This window comes from Cygnus olor, chromosome 1 (genome assembly GCF_009769625.2).
Source record: "Cygnus olor isolate bCygOlo1 chromosome 1, bCygOlo1.pri.v2, whole genome shotgun sequence".
Lineage (NCBI taxonomy): Eukaryota > Metazoa > Chordata > Aves > Anseriformes > Anatidae > Cygnus > Cygnus olor.
In genome coordinates, this window is record NC_049169.1 from 121,472,866 (window position 1) to 121,496,527 (window position 23,662).

Sequence of the window (23,662 nt, forward strand, 5' to 3'; positions counted from 1 at the left end):
CATCTTTTCCAGGTAAAACCATACAAGATTCCAAATACATATTTTTAATACCTGTTTTAAAGCCAGTCTAGGATGTAAATTTTGTGGTATTCTGATTTTTTTTTCATTCCAAGATGTAACATGAGTACCTAAGCATTTACTTATTTGCTGATTTCTATTATTAAGATATTAAGATACCGATTTCTTCTGTGGACAGAGGTATGCATGAAAAGGGGTAAGAATTATAAAATGCTATGTAATTAAATCATCTCCATCTTAGTGCATTACTATACAACACAAGAATTAAATTAAATGGTTCCAACATGCAGCTTCTTTCAGATAAACACATGGGTACAAAAACAGCTGAGTTGTATATAAAATGGATCTTGTATTATTTTTGAAATGTGCTTTTATTCAAATGTAATATGTCAAGGTTCCTTAAATTAAAAAAAAAAAAATACAAGCTTCATTGTCTAGATTTAATGTCAAATTGTGAGTGATTTGGGAACTAGTTGTTTGTGAAGTATTAAATAGACAATGGCGCTGTCTTTTGAGTCACAGATAGGGACTGTACATGGCCTGAGCAGTGTTGTTTTAATGGTTATGAATTATAGTCTTTTTTTTTTTTAATTCCTTTTTATTTTAAGGTACAAATACCTTTTTAAAGTCACATGAAACTACATACAGACTTCCAGTTTTGAACTACTGCAATTAATGGATTGTGATAATCCGGTTTTTATCAGAAGTAATTAACATATATGCATAGTTTATGACATTTTGTAAATCCCAGTAGTTCAAATCAGTCAATTAGGCCATAATACTATTAGATTTTGTCTTTCTTCATGAATGGTAGCATTGCAGATATGGCATAAGATACACATTATCTATCTTATGTATGTATCACACACATACTCCATTTTCTTTTATTTTCCAAAAGACCTGGTTTATGTCACAGAGAATAATAAAGTATATGAGTCTTATGTCCCAGTCCCATCACAGTTGAAATTAATTTCTCTTTGCTTAACAATGGATAATGATAGAAGTTGTCAAGGTTAAAAATCAATAGCAGAACTGCACTTAGAATATGACAGAATTTCCAATTTGTGCTAGTCGCATTAGCCTCTCCTTTGTGTGAATGCTAGGAAGTCTTTAGTAAGGAGCAATGAGTAAGTTTTCAGATAAGCTGCAACTGAGTTCAACGTGCAGCAGTACCTCAGCCTGAGGTGAGGTACTGATTGTGTCCAGATATGGACACAATTATCTAAACCAGAATAAAATAAAATCACTGTTAAGCAGCTGGAAAAGGAAAGGGGATTACCAAAGCTGTTCATTTTACCTCTCCATATAGGATTTTTTACATCTTGTGGGCTCTAAAGGCCTGAGGGTTTGCAGAATACAGAGGATTCACTGCAGCACCAAAATACTTTGCCATAGTTTTTAAGTTATATATGTATGTCCTTGGGGCGGAAATAAAAAAAAAAAAAAGAGAGAGAGAAAACAGAGAAAAAAAAAGAAAAAAAAAACACACGAAGTTAACAAAGTTAAAACTGTGAATACCAACAATGTAATAACTAATTACTTTGGGTTAAATGTTGAAAATTAGTCATTATAACTTTTGTCTTTATCTCTTTCATCTCAATGTAAAAATAATGCTTTCAAAGGGTACAAAATAAATGAGGGTGGAATAAAAATTCTTCCAAGTCTTTGAGCTAAGTAACCATAGGGATCTATCCAGTCCACCATACAGAGCTCATCACAGTGTAGCATGACTATCAGACTTTTGGGGAGAAATCCCACAACTTAAGCCTTGAAGAACAGGGAACAGACCTTTTCCTTATGGAGAAAACCTTAGCATTTCATTCAAACTCTGAAGGTCAAAAGTAGAACAGTGAAAGTAAATTCACTCTGGTCTGTATATGTTGATTATAGTTTTCAAAATCGAATCCTGCAATTTTCTATTGCTATTTTTAGCATGTAAAATTTTCTGAAATGTTTTCAAATTAGTGTTGTTATGAAGAACAGTTTCATTTTAAGTGGTTTTATTTCTTTTCATCTATAGCTCATAAAATAAAAAAGCATTAATGCAGCATTTCTCAGACAGTAAAATATGCCTGAGTGGTGAAGTCTTGTTAAGATCTAAATCACTCTCTGTCCATGAATGACTTTCTATTCTAACAGAACACAGATCTCTGAGCTGATGGAAGTGAGCAGTGGGCAAAAAGATTCCTGGTTACTGTATCTGTATATTTCTGATATCAGTCAGGTTGGGTTTCAGGTTTTTGACTTTTCTTTGTTTTGAATTGTGTACTATACAGAAAGAAAACTCCAAGAGAAAAAAAAAAATAAGTGGTTTAAACACAGTATTTTTCCAAAACTAAATTCTGTCACATTTCAGTGTTGGACTGTCAATAAAAAGTTGATTTGCTCTTCTGTTGAAATCCCTCAACCTGCAATTAATTCACTAAGGAATGTCAGTCTAAGGAAATGTTTCATAAGCAAACATTTCTTGTTTGCACTCCTGAATATAGTGTAAGTCAAAATACTTATCCCATAATCTCGAATCCTGGAAACACTGGCACTTTATTTACTTAAAAAAATGAAAAACAAACAAAAAACCTTTTAGTACTTGGGTATTAGCATAGATTTCACTGTTAGTTTGGGGCTACTGTGCTGAATGTAGTCATATGTATTTTTAAGGTTTCAATTTTTATGTAAGTCACTGATGACGTTGGATACAGTCATTAAAGTCCATGTTTTAAGTATTGTAATGTGCAGGCCTTCATGAATTACAATCATGCATAAGTAGCAAAATCACATGAGAAAATAGTAGTTAGTCTCTACTTGAAAATGTAAAAAAATATTTATTTTTTTAAATATATTTTGATGCTGCCAAATGCCTTTTAGGGCCTTGACTTTATGAAATTACATAAACATTCTATACATTTTAAATCCTGTAGTGAGGATGAAAAATTTTCTGTACTTGAGAGAGATGCTTCTTTTTTGTACTGATGGATAACTTGTTTGTGATTGACTAAGGCCATCCAGTCTTATAATAATAATTCCATATTCTCTGTATCATTCTGATCTGCCTTTTAAATATATACACACAGGTAAGATGTGCTAGCAGTTATGAAGATACAGAATTTATCTTTCTGAACATCAGCTGACATCATCTCTCACAGTCGGCAAAGAAATGAGTGTATAAATGCTTCTTTACATATAAATATATATTTGAAAGAGATTTTATTGATCTCTGATACCATTTGATCACTCTTTTGCATTTTTAATTCTTTATCTGATAGATTCGTGCTAACTGTGGACTAGTGAATCTCATGTACTTTACAGTTTGATCTAGAAAGCAATAAACTGTTGAGAAGTTTATTGTACTCCTGAAAGCACGTCTGCCTTCTTCCAGAAGGTGTCTGCTACCTGCTTCATTTTTTTTCAGATCAGCATATCTACCTTTATTCCTCAGAGATGACTGACTTTTTACACTCTCATGCAGCTTACAGTCACTAGTAAAGAATGCTTAAGTATTAGTTCACTTCAGGAGGAAGCATATGCTTCTTTGTCTTTTCCCAAACTTCTCATCAGGATGCTTCTAGGGGTAGTGTAATGGTACAGTAGTTTACTACTTCACTCCTCTTGCATATTCTGTTTGTGTGAAATTATTAACTTAAAACCACAGTGCATTCAGGTTGCTATTAATTTGGATGCCTATACTGAGAAGACACCAAAAATAGAGCACTTGTCAAGGTCAATGTAGAACAGTTGGAGGTTTTGGGGCTATAAACTGTTGGAATAGTAGAAGTGATATTGGGATTTGTTCCCTTTGCAGAAACAGGGAACAAAATGTGTATGCTGAGAAGGGTGAAATGGAGAGAGTTAGACAGACAGATAGATGCATACGTACATAGACACATACACACATGATTTTTCAGTATTAATAGAAAATAAACTAGCTCCAAGGCTAGTTGAATGTGACAGTACAAGATAATATTATCATAGAGGTAAGGAACCATAATTACAGATACTTCTTTTGTGGGGATACTGATTTGCTGGCAAAAATGTCATTATTCCTGTTTTTTTGTTTTTTCTTTGTTTCATTTTGTTTTGTATATTGGTCTTTTTTGTAGGGTGCAGCTCTTTGACGTATTTCTTTGTGTTGCACCAGGTAGAACTTATCTGTCAATAAAATCTGTTTATTTATCATATGTATGTAGAGCCATATATATGGAAAGATTCTATACCTTGATTAAAAATGTGCTAATGATGGAGAATAAAATTCCACTTATTGATAATGACATTTTGTAAAAAGGAATGTATGAAATGCTAAGCCTTACCCAAAAGAAACTGCTTTTTCAGAGACAACAAAATGTTTTGCACATCAGTATATTACTGACAATTGTGTAAAAATACAAAAGAAATTAACAACAATTAGAAGTTATTTTGCAGAAATAATGATGGAAAACAGCCATTTACAACAGCATTTCCCTCATCATTCATGTTTATTTGTATTATATTCTTTTTAAAATATTATTTGTTTTCAAATATTTTCAGGTATTTTTAAATAGTTATCTTATGTATTCTGCCAATTCATTCAATACAGTGTATTTAAAATCATTCTTGAAAAAGTTAAATTTTCTAATTTAAGAAAACTTAAAATTTCTTATATTTTTCTTGTCTTTAATCTTTATAAAATGTTAACTACCTTGCTTCTCATTAACCATTTTGGCATTAACAATGACATACATCTTTATTGAATTGTTATTATTTTTCAAAGTGGTGGTTCCCAGGTGGTTCTCCTTTCTTTTACTGTTATTATTTTTTTCTTATTGCAATGCTAGTATACAATTCAATTTCAGTGGTGCATTTCTGGTAATATAGCTTGTCCAGAATATAGGGAAGGACTGTGCCTGTTGTATCTTCAAGATAATTCCAGCAATCAATGGTCAAACCAAAAAAAAAAATCCCTTATTTTCTGATTAAAATTAGCAATTCTGCAAATGCCTATCCTTCATTCCTTAGTGCAAGATGCCATATTCTGGGCTCTGGTACACTATTGATGAAGGCAAGACAGAAGGAAAGGAATTCCTGTGATGTCTTGAAACACCCACTTCTTCAGCTTTATCACATTTTGAAGTCTTTTATTTAAATAGGTTTCAGAAATTATTAATTTGGATTGTTACACTTCTTTAGAATAAAGTATGAAATAATATTGCCAAACATGAGGGCTGGTTCTAGTAGACTTCTTTCATGTAGCGATCCATCTATTTATTCATCTGGTTGTAGTAATTTACAGTTTAACTAGTAATATAAACATCAATGACTCAGTTGAATTAGAAATCTCCTGAGTCATGTTTCCTGTAGAACTACACCAGTAATTGGCCAGCTGTCAGAAATAACAATGTTGAGTTTTCTGAAAATGGAAGTATGAAAGTTTGGCTGCATACAGCTCATTAGCATTTGGGGAGTTAAATATAACACATATTTTGAGGGTTGAGTAGATCATATAGGTCATACAAAGTCCACCCCGTCTTCAGATTTTAACTAATTTTGCCTGGAACAGTGCTTTTCTATCACTTGTTTGTAGCAGTGGTGGAAAGAAACCCAGTTTTGGTGCTACTGTAACTAATCAGACATGATATTCTGTGAAGTGCTCACACATCAAATTTCTGCTTGATTTCTGTCTGATTTCAATAATTATTTAGAGCAAAAAGGCACAGATTTTACTTTATGTAAACAGTTATTATATGTATACAAGATGTATACAGAGTTATTAGGCTAAATTCAGGTTAACAAGGGATTAAGCAAATACAATTGTAGAATTTAATTATTTTTTATTGTTATTTTTTACAGTTTACATATTTATGTAACCTTAGTGACTAACCTTGCACCCTTACCATGCTTTTAATAACTATGAATATAATTATTCTGTCTTCTCAGTCAAAAAAGGAAAACAAAATTGTAGTTAAACTGTTCATTGTGTGGATCTAAAGTTCTTTACTGCATGTAGAATTGTCCCAGCACAGTCTTGAGGAATGAAAATTTATCGCTGTATGCCTCAGTGGCCTGCTGAGAATCTCCCATTATCTAATCAATTAGAACATTTTTTTTCCTTTGGGTTAACTGGAGTAAACTGTTATTTTTGCCGAGCATTATTCATGAAACATGAGTGGGGGCATTTTATTTTATTTTTTAGCAATTTGTTTTAAATAATAAAAATGATAGTAGTGATATAATACTAATTAGAGAGTTTTCAGTGTTAGCAGATGTCCTGAGACAGTCATTTAGTTAAAAGAATGTAAGCAGAGCAATTAAATTTGCATAGAAAATGCAGCAGAATAACAAGTCTAGAGATAACTTCATGGACTTTATTTGTGATATGCATACATCATCTTGAGTGTGTGAGTGCATATATTAAGACTCTTTAAAGAAAATTGAAGAACGAAGTGACTAAGACTGGTAACTGAGAGGAGAATCCATGAAAGGATGGACAGGGCTGTTTTCTCCAGGGCCATGGACCATTGTGTTTCACATACAGTACTCCAAAATCCATTATCGTCTCTGTTGGGACTGGAACATCTAAGTAATATGATTTTTAAGATAATGTTTATCAATGATTGCTTGTAAAAATTCTCTGTGGTCCTCAACAAGTAAAGTTTATAGTTTTGAGAAGGCAGGCATCAATCCCAATCAATCTTGGTCCCACATTAGAAATCCTATATGCTGTGATAAAACAAATAAATAATAACCTATGCTTATCAAAAGCAGAGTTTATATTTTCAATTTTTACCTTTTCTAATGGAGATGAAGGTGATTATCTAGTTGGAGCTTATTTAAATGAAGCTCCAAGCACACTTTTTGGTATTATTATTTATTTTTTTTCTATGATCCACAAACACATCAAATCATAAATATAGAGAATTTACTGTTACTGTTTTGTCACCTTATTTGTCAATATCTTTCCGAATGCTATAGACCAATTCTCTATTGTATCAGAACCAAAATATTCTGGGACCTCTTTACATTTGGTGTATGCATGTGCTTTCAGGATAGGGCGTCTAGTTCATTTGTCCAGATTACAGATTTAAAAAAAAAAAAAAAAAAAAGGGAAATTTAATTTCCTGAGGAGGTGTATTGCTGTAACTTCCTTTCTTTTGGAATTTGATTCATTTAAGACCATTCAAATCATGAAATTCCGTATTATACTTTCTTGTTTGAAGAAAGAGGTATAGTGCTGTAAGTGCTTAGTTGATCTAGTTGTTTTGTATTGAATGTTATTTAAGAACGTATATCTATTATATGAGTCATTATTTTATTTGACACTTTGAAATGACTTAGTACTTTTCATGCATGGAATTTCTATAATGAAGGACAGATTCTTAAAGAGGTGCGAAAATTTAAAATGAAAGATTTAGCACTAAATCTTAGTAATACCATAATCTCAGAGTACTTCTGTGTTTTCTATCTTCATTTCCTTGGAAAGAGAGCAAGAGAAGAAAAGATTGCATACTTTTGCATGGATTAATTTAGTACCTGCTATTTCAAACAAACTAGTGAAATGTTAGCGATCTATGTAAAAAAAAAACTCAAATAATTCCTTCTTTTGGCTTTATAAATTATTTTAATTGGTTCTTAATTGTGAACTGGAAATTGCATTAAATTATAAATTTGTGTAGTGTTGAGAAACTAAAGGAAGCATTTTGTTGTATATCTATACTAGCAAACAGTTCATGAAGATACAACTTTTGTGATGACTGAAAGTATGACTGTGGAAACCACTTATGTGCCTTCTACATACCTGGCAGAGATCCTTCAGCTTCTGCAGGCCTTGTCTGAAGTAGAAGAACGCCTTAGTTCTCCTGTTCTGCAGGTTAAGGATTATGAGGATCTCTTGAGACAAGAAGAGTGTCTCAAGGTAAGACAATTTTCTTTACAGTGGTATGTTTCTGTGATGTGGGGGCTTCCGTATATTGGTAGCCTGTGCTCACTCTTATATATATCCTTTTATAAGTACTCAGCCCCTCTGTGATGTGTGCATATATGGATGTTTATAAGTGAAGACACATTGGTATGAAATGTAAAGACACTGGTGGACTCATTTATTTTGATCTTTTTCATTTGTAAGAAAAGCAGTAGCATTAAGGTATCTTCAAAGCAAGGCCCTGAGTGAAGGAGTGGAACAAAGGACAGAGAGAGGCAGTTATATATTTAAAATTGTAAATTTGTAGTTCAAGTGTTTTTGTTTTGTTTTGTTTTTGTGTGTGTGTTTTTAATTTAAAGTAATTAGTAAGTGCTTGAAACCTGTCCACACCCAGTCTTAGGCAGCTTTATTTTTTTCTTTGAAAAAGAAGCAAAACCAAGTAAAATTCAGCTGTTTCATTGCATGCTAGACTACAAAAGCTTGCAGTCTAACTGGGAATATATTCTGTGCAATTGTTAAGAGTTTAATTAACCAGACAGAAAATACTGGCCAGTAGATAGCTATTGTAGTTAAGAAAAAGCTAATTCAGTATTGTTAATATAACTTTAAATATCACTGTCTAGTTTCTTCATTACTTGTAAAAGTGAAATCCCTTGAAATTGGTGGAATTTTTCCAACACAGAATGGCTTAAGATGAAAACAGGATTAAAGCTGTAAGCCTAAGTAGGTGAATGAGTTATCTGCTTCAGCAGAATAATGCTTGTGAGTGAAGCCTTGTAAAAAATCATGTTCAACTTCTGCATATATTTACAGAGATTTCAAATTGTCATTCAGCATGAAGAGACCACATTTCCATTTTTCTGTGATAATTTTGGGGAAGGAAAGTTTTTAACAAAAGGAAACTTTAGCCTAGAGAGGCTAGAATTTTTCCACAGTCGTGTCTGAAAGAAGCTTTTAGGAAGAATTGGAATAGGGGCTTTGGTAAGGACATTCGAAGTGCCCATTTATAGTTTTTGTATAGATATCTCTATAAATCCTATACATTTTACGCATCCGTGTGTGTATACATGAACATGCACACAGATATAGTTATGCTTATTAGTTCTCAAAAATTAAGGTGTTCTCAGTTCCCTAGCCAAGACAGTATAGCTCATCCAGTGAAGCATAGCAGTGAAATATTGGAGCAAGGGAAACAATATAACTGATAATAGGATTGTGTGAAGTAACAGCAGACTATTCCTTTTACGTCTTCTGATTTAGTACCAGTAGATTAAAGGGATTATGAGTATTGACTATCCCAAGTTAATTTCTAGAGCATACAATCTGCCAATGTTATTGTCATTCTTCATTTAAAATAATTACTCTCAATAGAATGACTCATGCACCCCCCAAAAAAAAAAAAAAAAGTCATAGAACGTGTAAATCATACCTAATAAGCCACCACTTGGTCCTTGTCTATAAACTCGTTATGTTCATTACTAGATGAGCTGGAAATACAGTGACCTACATCAAACAATTTACTGGCAGTTGACTTCTGATTAGTGCTTTTTAATGCTTTACATTTGAGCCACCTTTATCTGATTTACATCCATAAGTAATCTGTTGTTTACCCACATATATTAGGTATTATTAGGGTTGACACCAACTTTAATAATATTGATTACTGAGGTTAGAAGTAAGTATTGTCATAGGTTTAATTTAACTGAAATTGTTACGAGATGCATTTGTGGGAACATTTCCATCTTTCTCCTAAATAAATCTCTTAGAAAAGGCAAATGGTTCTCACACATTTGTGGGCTTTTGGAAGGGTATAGTTTTGATCTGAGCATGCTTAATGAATATTTATTTCCAAGTAGAAGCATTCATCATTGTCATTATCTTGCAGTAAAAATAGAAAAGTAGTGCATAAATTGTTCAGCAGTTGTTTGGAAAAGGTTTGAAATTAAATTGTAGTTGATTTTTATCCCTGACAGATTTGCATGAATCAAATTACAAAGCTGTCACGAATAGCTCTGTGTTTTAAAACTGTGATTTTTTTTTTTCACTCCCATTCAGAAATGATCCATTTTAATTAATCCTTAAAACGAAAAATAGGTTTATTTACAAGAACCTTTCAGTGTTAACTGCTTTGAACATTTTTCTGCAAAGTAAATGTGTATAGTAAGACTTAAAAGTGATTGCTTGAAATCAGTCAAGTTAAACCTGAAATCTAATAGGACAAATATCAAATACAAATTAAAAAATGCTTTTATTATTTGTCAAAGATAATTCTAATACTGACTTTTTATGTCAAAGAGATGTAAAATAGCAAAATATGATTATTTGTAGCCAAAATCTTGTAACTGCTAACATTTAGTAAATTGTAATGATTTTATGGGCATATTTAGTAAATCTGCTGAAACCAGCTTCTAGGAATGTTCTTTTCATAGCAAGTTTTAGTGAGTGGGAGAAATAGAGAAACCAGGTCTTGTCTCCTTATCTCATAAAGTCAGCAATTGCAATGTTTCTATTATCCTATTAAAAGCTCTGTTATGTGTGTCCTAATACATACATACCTAACATACTTGTTCATCACTGTATTTACATTATTTAAGAAACAATTTAAATATTACAGTTCTGTCAGAGATGAAACTTCACTTGATCATATGGGAAATCACAGTTCATAGATCGAAAAATTAATATATTGGACTTAATGAGATGCTCCTAAAATAGGACAAGTTTTGCTACAGGCACAAACATTATGGTATTTTTGTCTGCTAACAATGGTGATGTTTCATTTCAATTTGGAGGCAAGGCTTTTTTTTTTTTTTAACAATATAACTCTCTGGAATTTCATGCTAGTTCTGTGTTCATAATCTCTGATTTCCCCATATAGCATTGATTGTAATTACAATAGATTTCAAGATATGATCAAGTGCAAGGATAAAATACCTTCATAGGGGAGACAGCTCAAAGAGTTTAGCTAATTATCTGTACTGGCACTGGATGTTCCAAATGCTCCCTGAAAGTTAAATGAAAATACAAATTTGCATTTATTCAAGTTAATCTGGTTCTAGAAAATAAGTTACATTACTTTTACTACACTAGAGGTTTCCTGTGTGGTGATGATCTCGTGTAAGCTTGTACAAATTCCAGATTATTTAGTGTGATATGTGTACACTGAAATAAAGAAATTTATTAACTTGAGAACTAAATCTCAAACCTACTTCTGTTTACTAACACATAGCAAAAATGAGTGCACTAACATGAAACAGTCTATCTGGAACTTAGGAAATCTAATTTGTATTTATAGCCATATGTGAGAAACTGTTTAGTAGAATTTCATATTAAGAATTGGTGTTTTAGTCACAGCATAGTCATGCCTATTCATTACTTAACTATGTTAACTGTGAATTCAAAACGCTTATTTTATGAGGCTACTTACTCAACATCGTTAACATTGCAAATCTGCAGTAAGGCCTATACTTACCAGGCTGTTGTTTGTTTTTTTTTTAATCTTCTTAATTTTGGCAGGAACATTGTATTGTAAAATATGATTCTACATTTAGCTATAATATTTTAAAATTATGTAATAGTTTTAATACGGAAAGCCATCTGGTTCTTTGAGAAAGAGGTTTCTTATGTATCTTATGTATGTAACTCCTTGCATAATCATTGTAATAGTTCTTGTTCTAGTTCATTCTCATGTGTATTTTGAGTCAACTCTTTATTTAGTTAGTTAAAAATTGGGTTGTTTGTTGCTGTTGTTTCTTAAATATAGGTATTTTCATGCTCTGATTTTTTTTTTCTCTTCTTTTTGCCTTTGTGTGGTAATTATAACCCTTCATCTACTGACAGAGCTCTTTTTTGAACAGATTCCTACTGTGGCTTATTTCAGGATACAGAGATTTAATGTAAACATTATGCATCCGTGATTCTGACAGCCAAAATAATCCCTTTTTCAGTATAGTTTATTAAAGAAATAATACCCATATCTGATTTTAATATTATAAGTAATTTGTGGAATTTTCCAGTCATTCATGATTACTATCAACTGTGCTATTGCTGTTTTTGGAATTAGTACAAAAACCACCACATATCAAAAAAATCTGCTACTTGTATAATTGTAAAGCATTGTTCTGTTTATGTTTGGATTGCCAAAAGTAAATTTGAGTTTTTGCATATTGAAATCCATATTTGGTGTGTCCGAGGTGACTCTTATCAAGAAACATCTACTAACATGACATTCATGCAGTTGCAGTTTTCTGCTACAACTCAGTAAAACTCAATTAACTGTATCTTAGAACTGTGTGTAATCAAATGCACTATCTAACTATATGTCAGTAAAACAATGCTGGTGGCTGCTTTGTGTGCGAACTACCAAGGAGCTGGATTTTTACAGAAAGTTGTCTTTACCTGTCAGGTAAAGGCAAATTTCAGGTAGTGAAAACGAACTGGAGTTGAGTCCCTAGCACTCAGATTTCTGTTTTCAAGAGCAATGAGATGGATCATTCCCCAAAGACTACTGTCACTTCAGCTGCTAATGATTTTCTATAATCCTTTTTTTTTTTTTCTTAAAAATTAAAGCTTTGTGCACTTCTCTTAACCATATTACAAAGTCTCCCAAGGCATTTTTGATAACTAACTGCTTGGAGCTATTCTCCTGAACGTGAATGACAGATGGGGTATATGTGTGAGATACATGGGTTTGTGCAGACACATATATACATGATCTGATTTTTTTTTTTTTTGGACCACCTTATGCCATTCAGTTGTGGATTTCTGTTACAGAAGGTCAGCTGTATTGTCTTTCTTTGTCTATAGCAGCTCTGCTTTAAACAAAAGCACAAGTCAGACATATAAATTAGAAATTATATGCCTCTAATGGCTACTAATTCTGAACATAAAGGAATATGCCATTTATCAATTCTAAAGTGAATAAATGCATTTACTCTATTTTTAATGTTTAGAAAATTGATCTACTTGGTTAATATATATATATATGTATACAATTTCAATATATGTAGGCACATTACTTTTATTTATTTATTTATTCATTTCATTTATTTATTTATTTATTCAATATATGTAGGCACATTACTTTTCATTTATTTACTTCAACATGTCAAACACAGTAAGTGCTTCTTGGGGTGATGAGATTAGCTGATATTCAGACTTACTGAGAAGAAGGCTAGTTAACTTGACTGCCTAAGTGCAGCCTGGCAGATGTTAACATTTAATTACATTTTTGCCTGCTCATTAAAATTTTAGTTGTGGATGTGTTTTTGTGATGATGATGCCTCCATTATATTCAAGGGATATAATTCAGGAAGATTTGGAGATATTTGATAGTTTTATCCCCTGGTATATCTTACACTCAGTTTACTAACATTGAATACCTTAATTATCCATGGCCTGAGAATATATAAAACCAAGATTTAGGTAGAGTAAGGAACACTGAGTGCAAGATCTTATGCTGAGAAAGTCAAATGATGTTTGTTGAGTAATGCCACAGGTCCAGCCACCTTTTGCTCTTGGTGGTAGATTGCTGCCAAGGGAGGAAACATTTTCCTTAGTGTGAATCATCCCAGAGACAAGGCTTCTGCCATTCTCATTTTGGTTTAAGTATTTCCTCCAGTTTGCTAAATGTAGGTCACATTTCTCAGGACATATGGATTCAAGTTACTAGTAATAAAGAGGCCCTACAGAACATTCCTTTTCCTTTTTTGGCAGTGTAATATGTTTCAGTATTTACAGCCACAGAGCTTTAGGAACCTAGGGTATTTTTGTTTGCTTGTTTGTATGCAATTATTTCAGAGCATTGATGTCAGATTTTCATAAGGATTTTGATTTCTGTGATTTACAAAATAGTAAATACAGCCTAATTGCTTTAATTGGTTATAAAATGACAACCACATTTTGTCACTTACAGAGGCATTCAGATTTTGTCCTAAATTTATTTATTTATTTATTTATTGTAAATATTTCTGGATTTTGTTGGATAAAATGATTTTTTTTTAATTACCAGTATCTCCCTATCACTTAATATTAGTATTACTACTAATATACCAGTACACTCTGCTATGCCCATGGTTCAAATACACTGAATTTGAATCAATTTGAATCCCATCCCTGGAAGTGTTCTAGGCCAGGTTGAATGGGGCAACGGGGCTTTGAGCAACCTGATCTAGTGGGAGGTGGAATTAGGTGATCTTTAAGGTCATCGGAATTAGATGATCTTTAAGGTCTTGCTTCCAACCCAAACCATTCTATGATTCTATGAAATTCATTATTAGAGATTTCCAAAACATATTAACTAGATGGGAGATGGTTTGAGTCTTTTATGTGTTTGATTTGTTTTGTTCCTATAAAAGAAAAAAAAGTGTAAAAATCCTCCATTAGTAGAATCAGAAGAATTCATAAATGCTGAATAAAAAGGAATCAGTAGGTATAGTTTATGCAGATATTTTTAAAGTTTCTTTGTTAAGAAAAATGAGGAGCCACAGAGTTAGAAGTTAAGTTGATGAACATATAAGATGTACTTTAGAAGGCTGGGAAGAGCTTCAGTTCAGCTCAGACTGTTCATGAAGACTGTTCAACTTACAATAGCTTTTGTAGTCTAAATGCTTCTGCCTAGTCTTCTGCCTAGTAGCTCCATGCTTCTGTGCCGCAACTTTATTGTATGTGAAATTTCTGCATAGAAGACAGTTTCTACTAGGATAACACTCAAAACCTTCATGAAAACTACCATTGTTTGATGCAGTTATTAAATGTTGGGAAAGGAAAGAGTGTGCAGTAAATTGGGAACAAAAATGAACACAAGAATTTAGTTTGGTTAAAAACTAAAACGAATTAACTTTCTAAAAAATGCAGCTAAGCAATGGTTCAGAGCAATGACAGGAAAAATGGTGATATGTAAGATTGGCGAACTGAATTATAGGTTCAGAATATTTTCGTAGCATTTAACTGTCCAGAAGGCAACTTGTGTTCTGTAATAAGAGCTAGAATATGGTATTCAGAATGGACCAGTTTCTCAATAAGTAGTACAGCTTTGCTGTGTATGTTGTGTTTAATTTTAAAAGTATATTAAATAGTTTGAAAGTATATAAAATAACGAGTAAAGATTCTGAGAAGTTAAAAATAGAGGTCAGAGCCATGTAAACAAGACGTACATGAGAAGAAACTAAATTGATAGGATGTGTATGGAGGCAACAATAATTGGTGACAAGGAGCATAGTGGAAGAAAAGGCATGGGAGGTCATTCTTCAAACTTTTTTTTTTTTTTAATTATAGTGACATCACTGGTTATTTGTTTATACTATGAGTAATATATTGTTTGTGAAAGGAAATAGATTTTGAATTACTTGATATCAGTTTTTTTATACTGCATTGTTACAGAAGTTGTGTGATATTCCCTATATAATACACAAAGATTTGTAATTACACTATATTTCAATCAACAGGGCTGCAATTTCCTTTGCTGAATGTCTCTCTTGCATTTCTGCTGTTTCATTTTTATAGATCTCAAGAAACATATTTATTACATTCTGGGAATCATGAATAGTGAGGAAAAACAAAACCAAAAACAAACAAACAAACAAAACAACACAACGTTGCTTTTCAAGTTTAACCAAAAACCTTCACTAGGTATAGTGTTTTTAACTGTCATTTCCCAGGGATGTGAAATTTGACACATTGTAATTTTTGTGCCATGTTACACTTTTTACCATCACAATGAAATTAATGTCCAATTTAATATCACCTCCACGAATCATTATTTTCATAATCTCTATTAAAGATCAGCACCTTGCAGTTTAGTAAGGTCTCCCACAGCTCCCAGCAATAATCTAATTATATGTGCACAATATAGTCACAGAACCTCAGCATGCTCCATCTGGGTTTATGGGACTCAGGCTTTTTTTTCCTGGTGTTTGCTTCAGGGTATGGTTTCTGAGTAGGGGAGTAAATGGAAGTGAAAGGTCAGGACATGTAAATACTGACATTCCAAACTTCTGGGTTTTTGACTTTTCTGCATTAGGAATATGTGGAATCCTAAGCTTTTTTTTTTTTTTTTTTTAAACTTTATAAATTTTTTTTTTGGTCAGCTACATGATATATATAAACATAGATTTCTTGGTCCATTATTTAAATTCCTATGCCAGAAAAATAACAGTTCTAGATACTTAATAGCGAATCATAAATGTCTTACTGGCTGAATGTCATGTTTTATGAGTCAGAGAGAAAACACATGACAGAAGACAACGTATCCAAACAAAAAGAATGTAATTCAAATTGTATAGAATTTCATTGCTTTGGGAATAACAGTAATGTGAAAAAATCTGCTGTCACTGTAAACCTTTAACTTTTTATTTACTAGCAATTTATGTCTTGTCATAGTATTTAAAAGAAAAAAAAAATCCTACTTTTTTTGAGTAGGACCTGTTGAAGATGTTTCCATATCTCATTAAGCATATTAAGGTTTAAATTGACATTTTATAGCCTTTCTGAACATTATCAGATGTTCATATTGTTTTTGAACACCTTTTTCATACTTAATTCTGTTTTTTTTTTTTTATTGAAATATATTAGATGAGTTCAATTACTGTTCTTTACTGTTTGCTGCTGATTCTTTTATTATCAACTTTGTGCAAAAAGCATGCAAGTTAACATGTTTAGAGCTGGTAAGTTTTCCCAAAGATCATATATTGGAATAATGACTAGAAATAGTAGCTAGCAGGTTCCTCACACCTCTGTCTATTAACACTTCAATTTATTTTGTGCATCTAACTTAATTTGTATTTGCTTTCACTGTACTTTAAGCATAGCACTGTTTGTTTCATGATTGACTTCATTCAGGAATTTTAGAATATTTAAAATTAAACTAATATATATCAGTAAAAGTGTGTAAAATATTTAAAAAGTGAATTCCATTAAAACGGAGAAAAGCAAAAAGAAAATGTTTCTAACATACAAAACATGGATGTGGTCTTTAATTTTGTATTAAGTGAGCATTATATCCAGGATCTAAAGTTCAAATGTCATTATTTCTGAAACAGAACTATTAAAACCACAAATGCGGAAAAGAATACACCCCCACAGTTTCTATTTGATAATACTAGAAAACCTTAAAGATAAAGTAAAACCTTGGTGTCAAGTTTACATAATTAAAAATAACCTTTAAACTACATTTAAATTGTTATAATTTGTGATTGATAGACTCTTTCTTTTTATCATAGAAGATAAAAGAACCTTTTTAAAATGTATTAATTGAAAGTTTGTAGCCTATGGAATACTATAAACAGAGACAACCCAAACTATTACAAAACTGAGCACTTTTTTTCTAGCTGTAAAAGGTGCTGTTAGGCGAATGTGCTCTGAACTTCAGCTTCTAGAGTTCAGCAAGGTTTTGCAGGATCAGACCTCTATTTCATTCTTTTTATACAATGCTGATATATAAATGGGGTCTTGTCCTTCAGAATAGGTGAATAGAAGGACACCGAAGTTTTGTTTTTTTTTTCAGTTGTGCTTAAAACAGATGAAAGCCTGCATATACACACACACACACACACACACATATATATATATATATATATATATATATATTGTTTTCCAGAACTGAATTTTGTAGCTGTGGTTCTTCCTCTAGGAGAAACTAAGGAAAGACAATTTGGTTCTTCATTTGTATTATCAAACCCAAGCTATATGCCTGAGACATAACTTTGAGTGGAAATACAGGGAAGGCATAACAACATGATGGGATAGGTGTTTGTAAATGCTTAGTACAGCTTTTATTTTCTTTTTGATAACTCCACTGAATGGTGTGTGCTTACACTGGATATCTGTTGTACCTCAATAACTACAGCATTCTTATCCTTTACAGCCCATGGAGATAAAACAACAATAACAACAACAAAAAAAAGATCAGTGCAGACTTTCCATATCTGTCAGAAATCTTCTGAGAAAATGGCTGAGGGACTCTTTAGATAGATTCATTTGCAATAACCAGAATGGCAATGGGTTAAGGAAGACTAATGGTCTTTTTTCTTCTATTTCTTTTACATTATAACCTACAAAATCTCTCCCATACTACTTCAAATCTGATGCCTGTTCTTCATTAACAAGGGAAATCCAAGTCTGATATTTTTCTGCATGGTGAAATAGAGCTATCAGATTCCAGCTACGGGGTTGCACCAGACTAACAAATTGTTAAACAGTGATTATAACTTTCTCTCTCCTTTTTTTTTTTTTTCTCTTACTGTGAAATAACCCAACATCCATTGATCCCTGCCTCCTTTTGAAAGTGCTGGTAGTGTGAAAGAGCTCACACACAGACTGGTAATTTGTACCTCTTATAACTTTGTCAAATCAGCATTCTCCCTTATCTATGGGCCAAAGTTGCTGCAGAGCTGTGCACAGCAACTGAAGAATATTTCTGTGTTAAGCAAGACTTAAGAATAACTCGTCAGTTGGTCTGATAAGTTCCTAGCTATAAGTTCTCAATATACAATGTGAGGCATATGTATTTTGGAAGAAATAGGAGACACCATAGAAGAGTTAGAGGTAATAGCATTGGAAATCTAGGGAGCTAGAAGAAATGGTTGGAGAAGAGTTGGATATGGCTGTAGATTTTTATGCAGATAGTATACCTTTCTTTGTGGAGCAATTGCAGCAAGACATGTGCATCCCTGTATTAAGAATTCATTAAAAAGCAGGAATGGTAAGAAACAGCTAGATACTATAACAATGTAATAAGAAGACATTAATTTTTGCACTGCTATTTGTGTATACCTACCAGAAGTATCATCTGAGGCTTTTAGTGTCTCACTGGTATATCAGATGATTTGTCTACTTTTGTCCAGATTTTGGTGAGCTTTGTTTGCACCATCTAAATTATTGTTTCAAATGCTTACATTGTCATAGTTGTTAGCCTTTCATTATGAAGAAGTCTTAACTTTACAGGCTTCAGAAAAAGGAAGTCTAACTTTAGACTAGAGACAGATTGATGCAGTCACCAATCCAAAGCATCTATTTGAATTCTTTCATGCCTTCCTTCATTTTATTCATGCAGCAAGATATATAATGGGAAGTTCAGCTTTGTAAGGAACAATGCCCAGAGCTTTTCAAAAGAATGGAGTTCATTTTAGTGAGGAAATGTTTTTGATTTGCTGAAGGAAATTACCAGATTTGACATGTTCTTTCTTTTCATGGATGTCTTGAATAATCTGGAAGAAAGAGCATTTTACTTCCAAACAGAAATACCATAGAAAGAAAAACAAAACCCCTAAAACAAGTATCATATACCTTGTGGCACTGAGACCAGAGGAGGACACCTGGAAGAAATAGAAATGAAAAGTTTTAAAGAATGAATGATTAACATGCATTTCAGAAGCATTCATTTTGCTTGAGTTTCCTTTCTGGTAATGCTATATATGTTGTATGTGACCAGGACTGTAACATAGTATCAATATGACAGCTGTATAAATTGTATAAAAGACATGTTTTTCCTTCAAAACCATCAGTTGTTTCTCTGGCTTTAGTATTTATAATATGAGATTGAAAGGTAAGCTTATGTAACTTGTGGTTTTTGGTTGATCCAAAATATATTTGTAACTTCTTTCTGGTAAAGAACAAGAAAATCATAGAAGTACCAAACTGTGCTTGTGTTCATGGTAGACTGAAAAGTATCATGAATTCCTCTGCTTAAGGACTTCATTACATAAATATGGATTCACAAGAAGAAAGTCTCTGGTGATGACTTCTTGTTACATTTAATGCTTTATAGTGAAGTCAGTACATAGTTTATGACAATACCTTTGCTTAGCAATGAGTTTTCCAACAAATTCAGTCATTCAAATGATTTTAAAAGATTTAGTAGAAAGAGAGATGTTGAACCCCACCTAGTTCACAAAATGCACAACACATTTACATATTGTTTATAGAGGAAAAAATAAAGAAAATCTGTGTAATTCAGTCATGGAAGTGAGTGCATTGATAGTTGGCTAATGAATGGCCATTGACAAAGTATGAAAATTTGAATGTTTTCATACACTTTAAAGATGTTAAGGGCCCCAAGTAAATTCAGTTTTTCTTCCTTGGTTTTCCAACAGATGGCATTATGCAGTTATGAAGGAATACTGTTGACTATTTTGTCTTACTCTGAAACACAAAGAACTGAGTATTAATAGGAATAAAGGACCAATTAAAGAATGGCAAATGTTGGGTTGTGAATATCCAGCAAGAGGCAAAAACAGTGATACCTGATAAGCTACTTTTCTCATGCTGTAACTTTGACTCCTCTGTAATATCTGCTGAAACAAGTACAAAAGAAGAGCCTAAACAGCAAATAATTAAAAAACACTCTTAAACATGAGCCTGTACAATGGGACTTTGTTCTGCTTTCTTAAGAAGAAATGGGGTTAAAACAGTTGTAACCTTGTCGTAGGGGAATTAATGAGTGACTGAATTAACAGCACTTTGCTTCCCCTCCAGCGGTCACCTTTCTCAGCTATAGTTAATAATGTCTTCAAAGAAAGGATGGGCATTTGGTCATTACTACCTTGGTTGTATTGTAAAATTGTTATTATTATCCAGGCTGTTGCTTAATGTACATTTTTCTCCACTTTCTTTTGCTTATCAACAATGTTTTTTCTTACAGCTGATGTTTTGTTTTTCTTTTTAAAATCTTGATATTACAGAACATTAAAGATCGCCTGGGGAGACTGCAGGGTCATATAGATATTATTCACAGCAAGAAGATACCAGCTTTGCAAAGTGCTACACCAAGGGAAGCAGCAAATATACAAGACAAGCTGACTCAGCTTAATTTCCAATGGGAGAAAGTTAACAAGATGTACAGGGACCGACAGGCGTAAGTAACTTCTAAAAACTGTAATTTCCAATGACATCCTTTAGTTTTTGTTTTACTATTGGTGATTGTTTCCTACTCTCCTTCTTGTGGAAATACCTTTTAAAGCTGCAAACCATAGTTTCTCTTAACTGAAAATAGAAAGTGTATGGAAAATTGCTATTTATTTTATAAGCATTTTTGTAAAATTGAAAATATATTGACCAACTATCACTAGCATTGGATGAAAACCTAACATGGTATTGCTTATATATTTCTTTGTCACTAAAATGATATATACCTTTACTCTGAGTTATTATTAGTTATTCTTTTGTACTTGTACACAGCGTTATTGATATAAAAATCTTAACCTGTGATAGGAGTATCTGAGTAAAATCCCTTGTAATTTTAAAGGATTTTACTAATTCCAGGAGCAGTTCTCACTTTATGTCTAAGAAGCACAGTTAGAATTATTAGCAGCTCTAAATCCAGTGTCATCTTTTTATAAGTCTCTCTGTACATTAGATGTCATACAGTAAGTCAAGACAATGAAGAGAAATATAGAAAGGTATTAAAAGGATAATAAATTTGTGATCTCATGGTAAACATGGTACTTATTTTTTTCTCTTAGTATATTATATGTAGTACTTGTAATCTGGGAATTGCATTCTGATGCAAATTGAGTGAAACCTATTTTGTTGATTGTGGCTCATTAGTAATATAACAGAGACTGGCAATCCAGTCATTTATTATCAGTACCCGAAGTTGAAAATTTTTGTCATCTTGCAATAAAATACCTAGGTTTATACTTTCTAGAATTGTTCTTCCAATTCTTTAATTTGATGGTATATGAGATATTAATGGCAGTGATACAACAAAGTTTCTGATTTATGGGACATGCTTTATTGTTTTTGGTGGTGGTAGAAGGTTGTTTTTTGCAGTATGAGTTATTTAAGAGTTAACAAATAAGTTTACCTTAAATAAAATGTTATAGTTTAAAACATTTATTGAATTACCACAAAAAGTCCTTGACAATTCTGAGAATGTAAGCTATTAATGTAATAGTGAAAATACTTATATATGGAAGAATAGTCCCATTCATTGAAATTGTCAAGTCACTGGAATTTTACAAGATTGGCTCTTCAGACATACCTAAATTTTGAGATTCTAATATGCATTTAACTTTTTTTAAAATATATATAATATATTATATTGTTCTGCTGTGGTAAGAGAAATTCTTCTGTTTGTCATGATGACATATACAAAAATGAAGAATAAGTCAGAAGCAAAGTCTGGAGCCAAGCTGCTGTCATGATTTTGGCTGGGATAGAGTTAATTTTCTTTGTAGAGGCTCACATGATGCTGTGGTTTGGATTTTTGGTGAAAACTGTGGTGATAGCACACCAAAGTTTTTAGTTGCTGCAGAGCAGCACTTGCACAGAGCCCAGGACTTTTCAGATCCTTGTGCTGCCCTACCAGTGAGGAGGCTAGGGGTGCACAAGAAACTGGTGGGGTCACAGCTGGGACAGCTGAGCCAGACTGGCCAAAGGGGTATCCCATACCGTATGGTATCATGCTCAGAAATAAAAGCTGGGGTAAAGAAGGAGGAAGAGGGGACATTCAGAGTGATGCCATTTGTCTTCCCAAGAAACCACTACATATGATGAGCCCTGCTTTCCTGGACATCACTGAACACCTGCCTGCTGATGGGAAGTAGTGAATGAATTCCCTGTTTTGCTTTGCTTGGCTATGGTTTTTGCTTTACCTAGTAAACTGTCTTTATCTCAACCCATGAGTTCTTGCACTTTTCCCTTTCCGATTCTCTCCCCCATCCCATCTGGGGAGAGTCAGAGCTATCTGGTATTTAGCTGCCTGCCTGGGCTAAACCACAGCAGCTGCTCTCACAGATAATAAAAACTGGGGATATTTGGTGTTGTACTTTTCCCAGAGGTGGCTTTGCCCAAACTCTTAGTTACTGGTCTCAATAACTCAGAGACCAAGCTGTGAAAAACCTTGAGAATCTTCCCACATGCATTTTCTTCCACTGATGCATAGCAAGGATGTACTCTTAGCTGAAAGCTTGGTCCCCCAACACTGACAGTTTATCCCTTATTTGGACTACAGTGATATTTAGCCAGCTGCAGAAAGTATTTGGAGGTGAAATGAATTAATGTTTGTCAAATATTTTGAAATCATCAGGTAATAGAGAAGTATAAAATATTATTTTTTTTCAACTCATCTGGAGTTTGCCTGGGGGTGCATTCTTCTTTTAGTATGATTGGCACCAACTCAAGGTGATGATAAGCTTTGACTGCTGTCTGGAATCACACACCCTTTGTTTTCTTTTAAATATTTAATTTGTGGTGTCAGTTTTACTGTGTCACTGTTTACTTGGTTTTGTTTGAACTCTGAGATGGTCCCTGTAGCTTCTGCAGTTTTGTGAGGTGCATTTGGACTGCACACAAATGCTTGGGAGGAGATGAAAGAAGACAATACAGCCTTCAGCATTTTGCTTCTAGCTGTTTGTATCTGTAAGGGATGAAACCATCAGTGTATATCTTCCATTGAGACATCAATGAAGCTGTGTTTATGAGAAGCATTACTGATGATGATGTTTTAAGACAGTTTTGGAAGTATTATTGGAACACTCTTGCTTTCAAGGGAGTGTGTGTTAGAGAAAGTATGCATTATACGTTTGAAAGAATCCAGAAAGAAATTTCCTACTATTATTTGTTCATTTATGAATATTGGATTTAGGAAATCAAAAGGTTGTAATAAGTAATAGGTAGGAAATTATTATTTAAGTAAATGCAGAGACAATAATCTCTATGATAGCTGGAACACAGAAGAACTTTCATTACCTTCACGGTTACTAGCAGAGAGCTTATTCTAAATCTCATAGAAATAAATAGAAACATTCACGTTGGATTCTC

At 32.9% G+C, this 23,662-nt stretch overlaps 1 protein-coding gene across 17 annotated transcripts in view; it reads left to right on the plus strand.

The window, feature by feature from the left end:
* DMD (dystrophin) overlaps positions 1–23,662 on the plus strand; it is a 1,063,969-nt gene that overhangs the window by 423,876 nt on the left and 616,431 nt on the right. For all 17 annotated transcript variants that reach the window (XM_040530986.1, XM_040530983.1, XM_040530994.1 and 14 more), the window contains 2 exons: positions 7,706–7,900; positions 20,581–20,753. In XM_040530986.1, the coding sequence (XP_040386920.1) occupies positions 7,706–7,900; positions 20,581–20,753 (368 nt within the window). The remainder of the gene's footprint in view (positions 1–7,705; positions 7,901–20,580; positions 20,754–23,662) is intronic.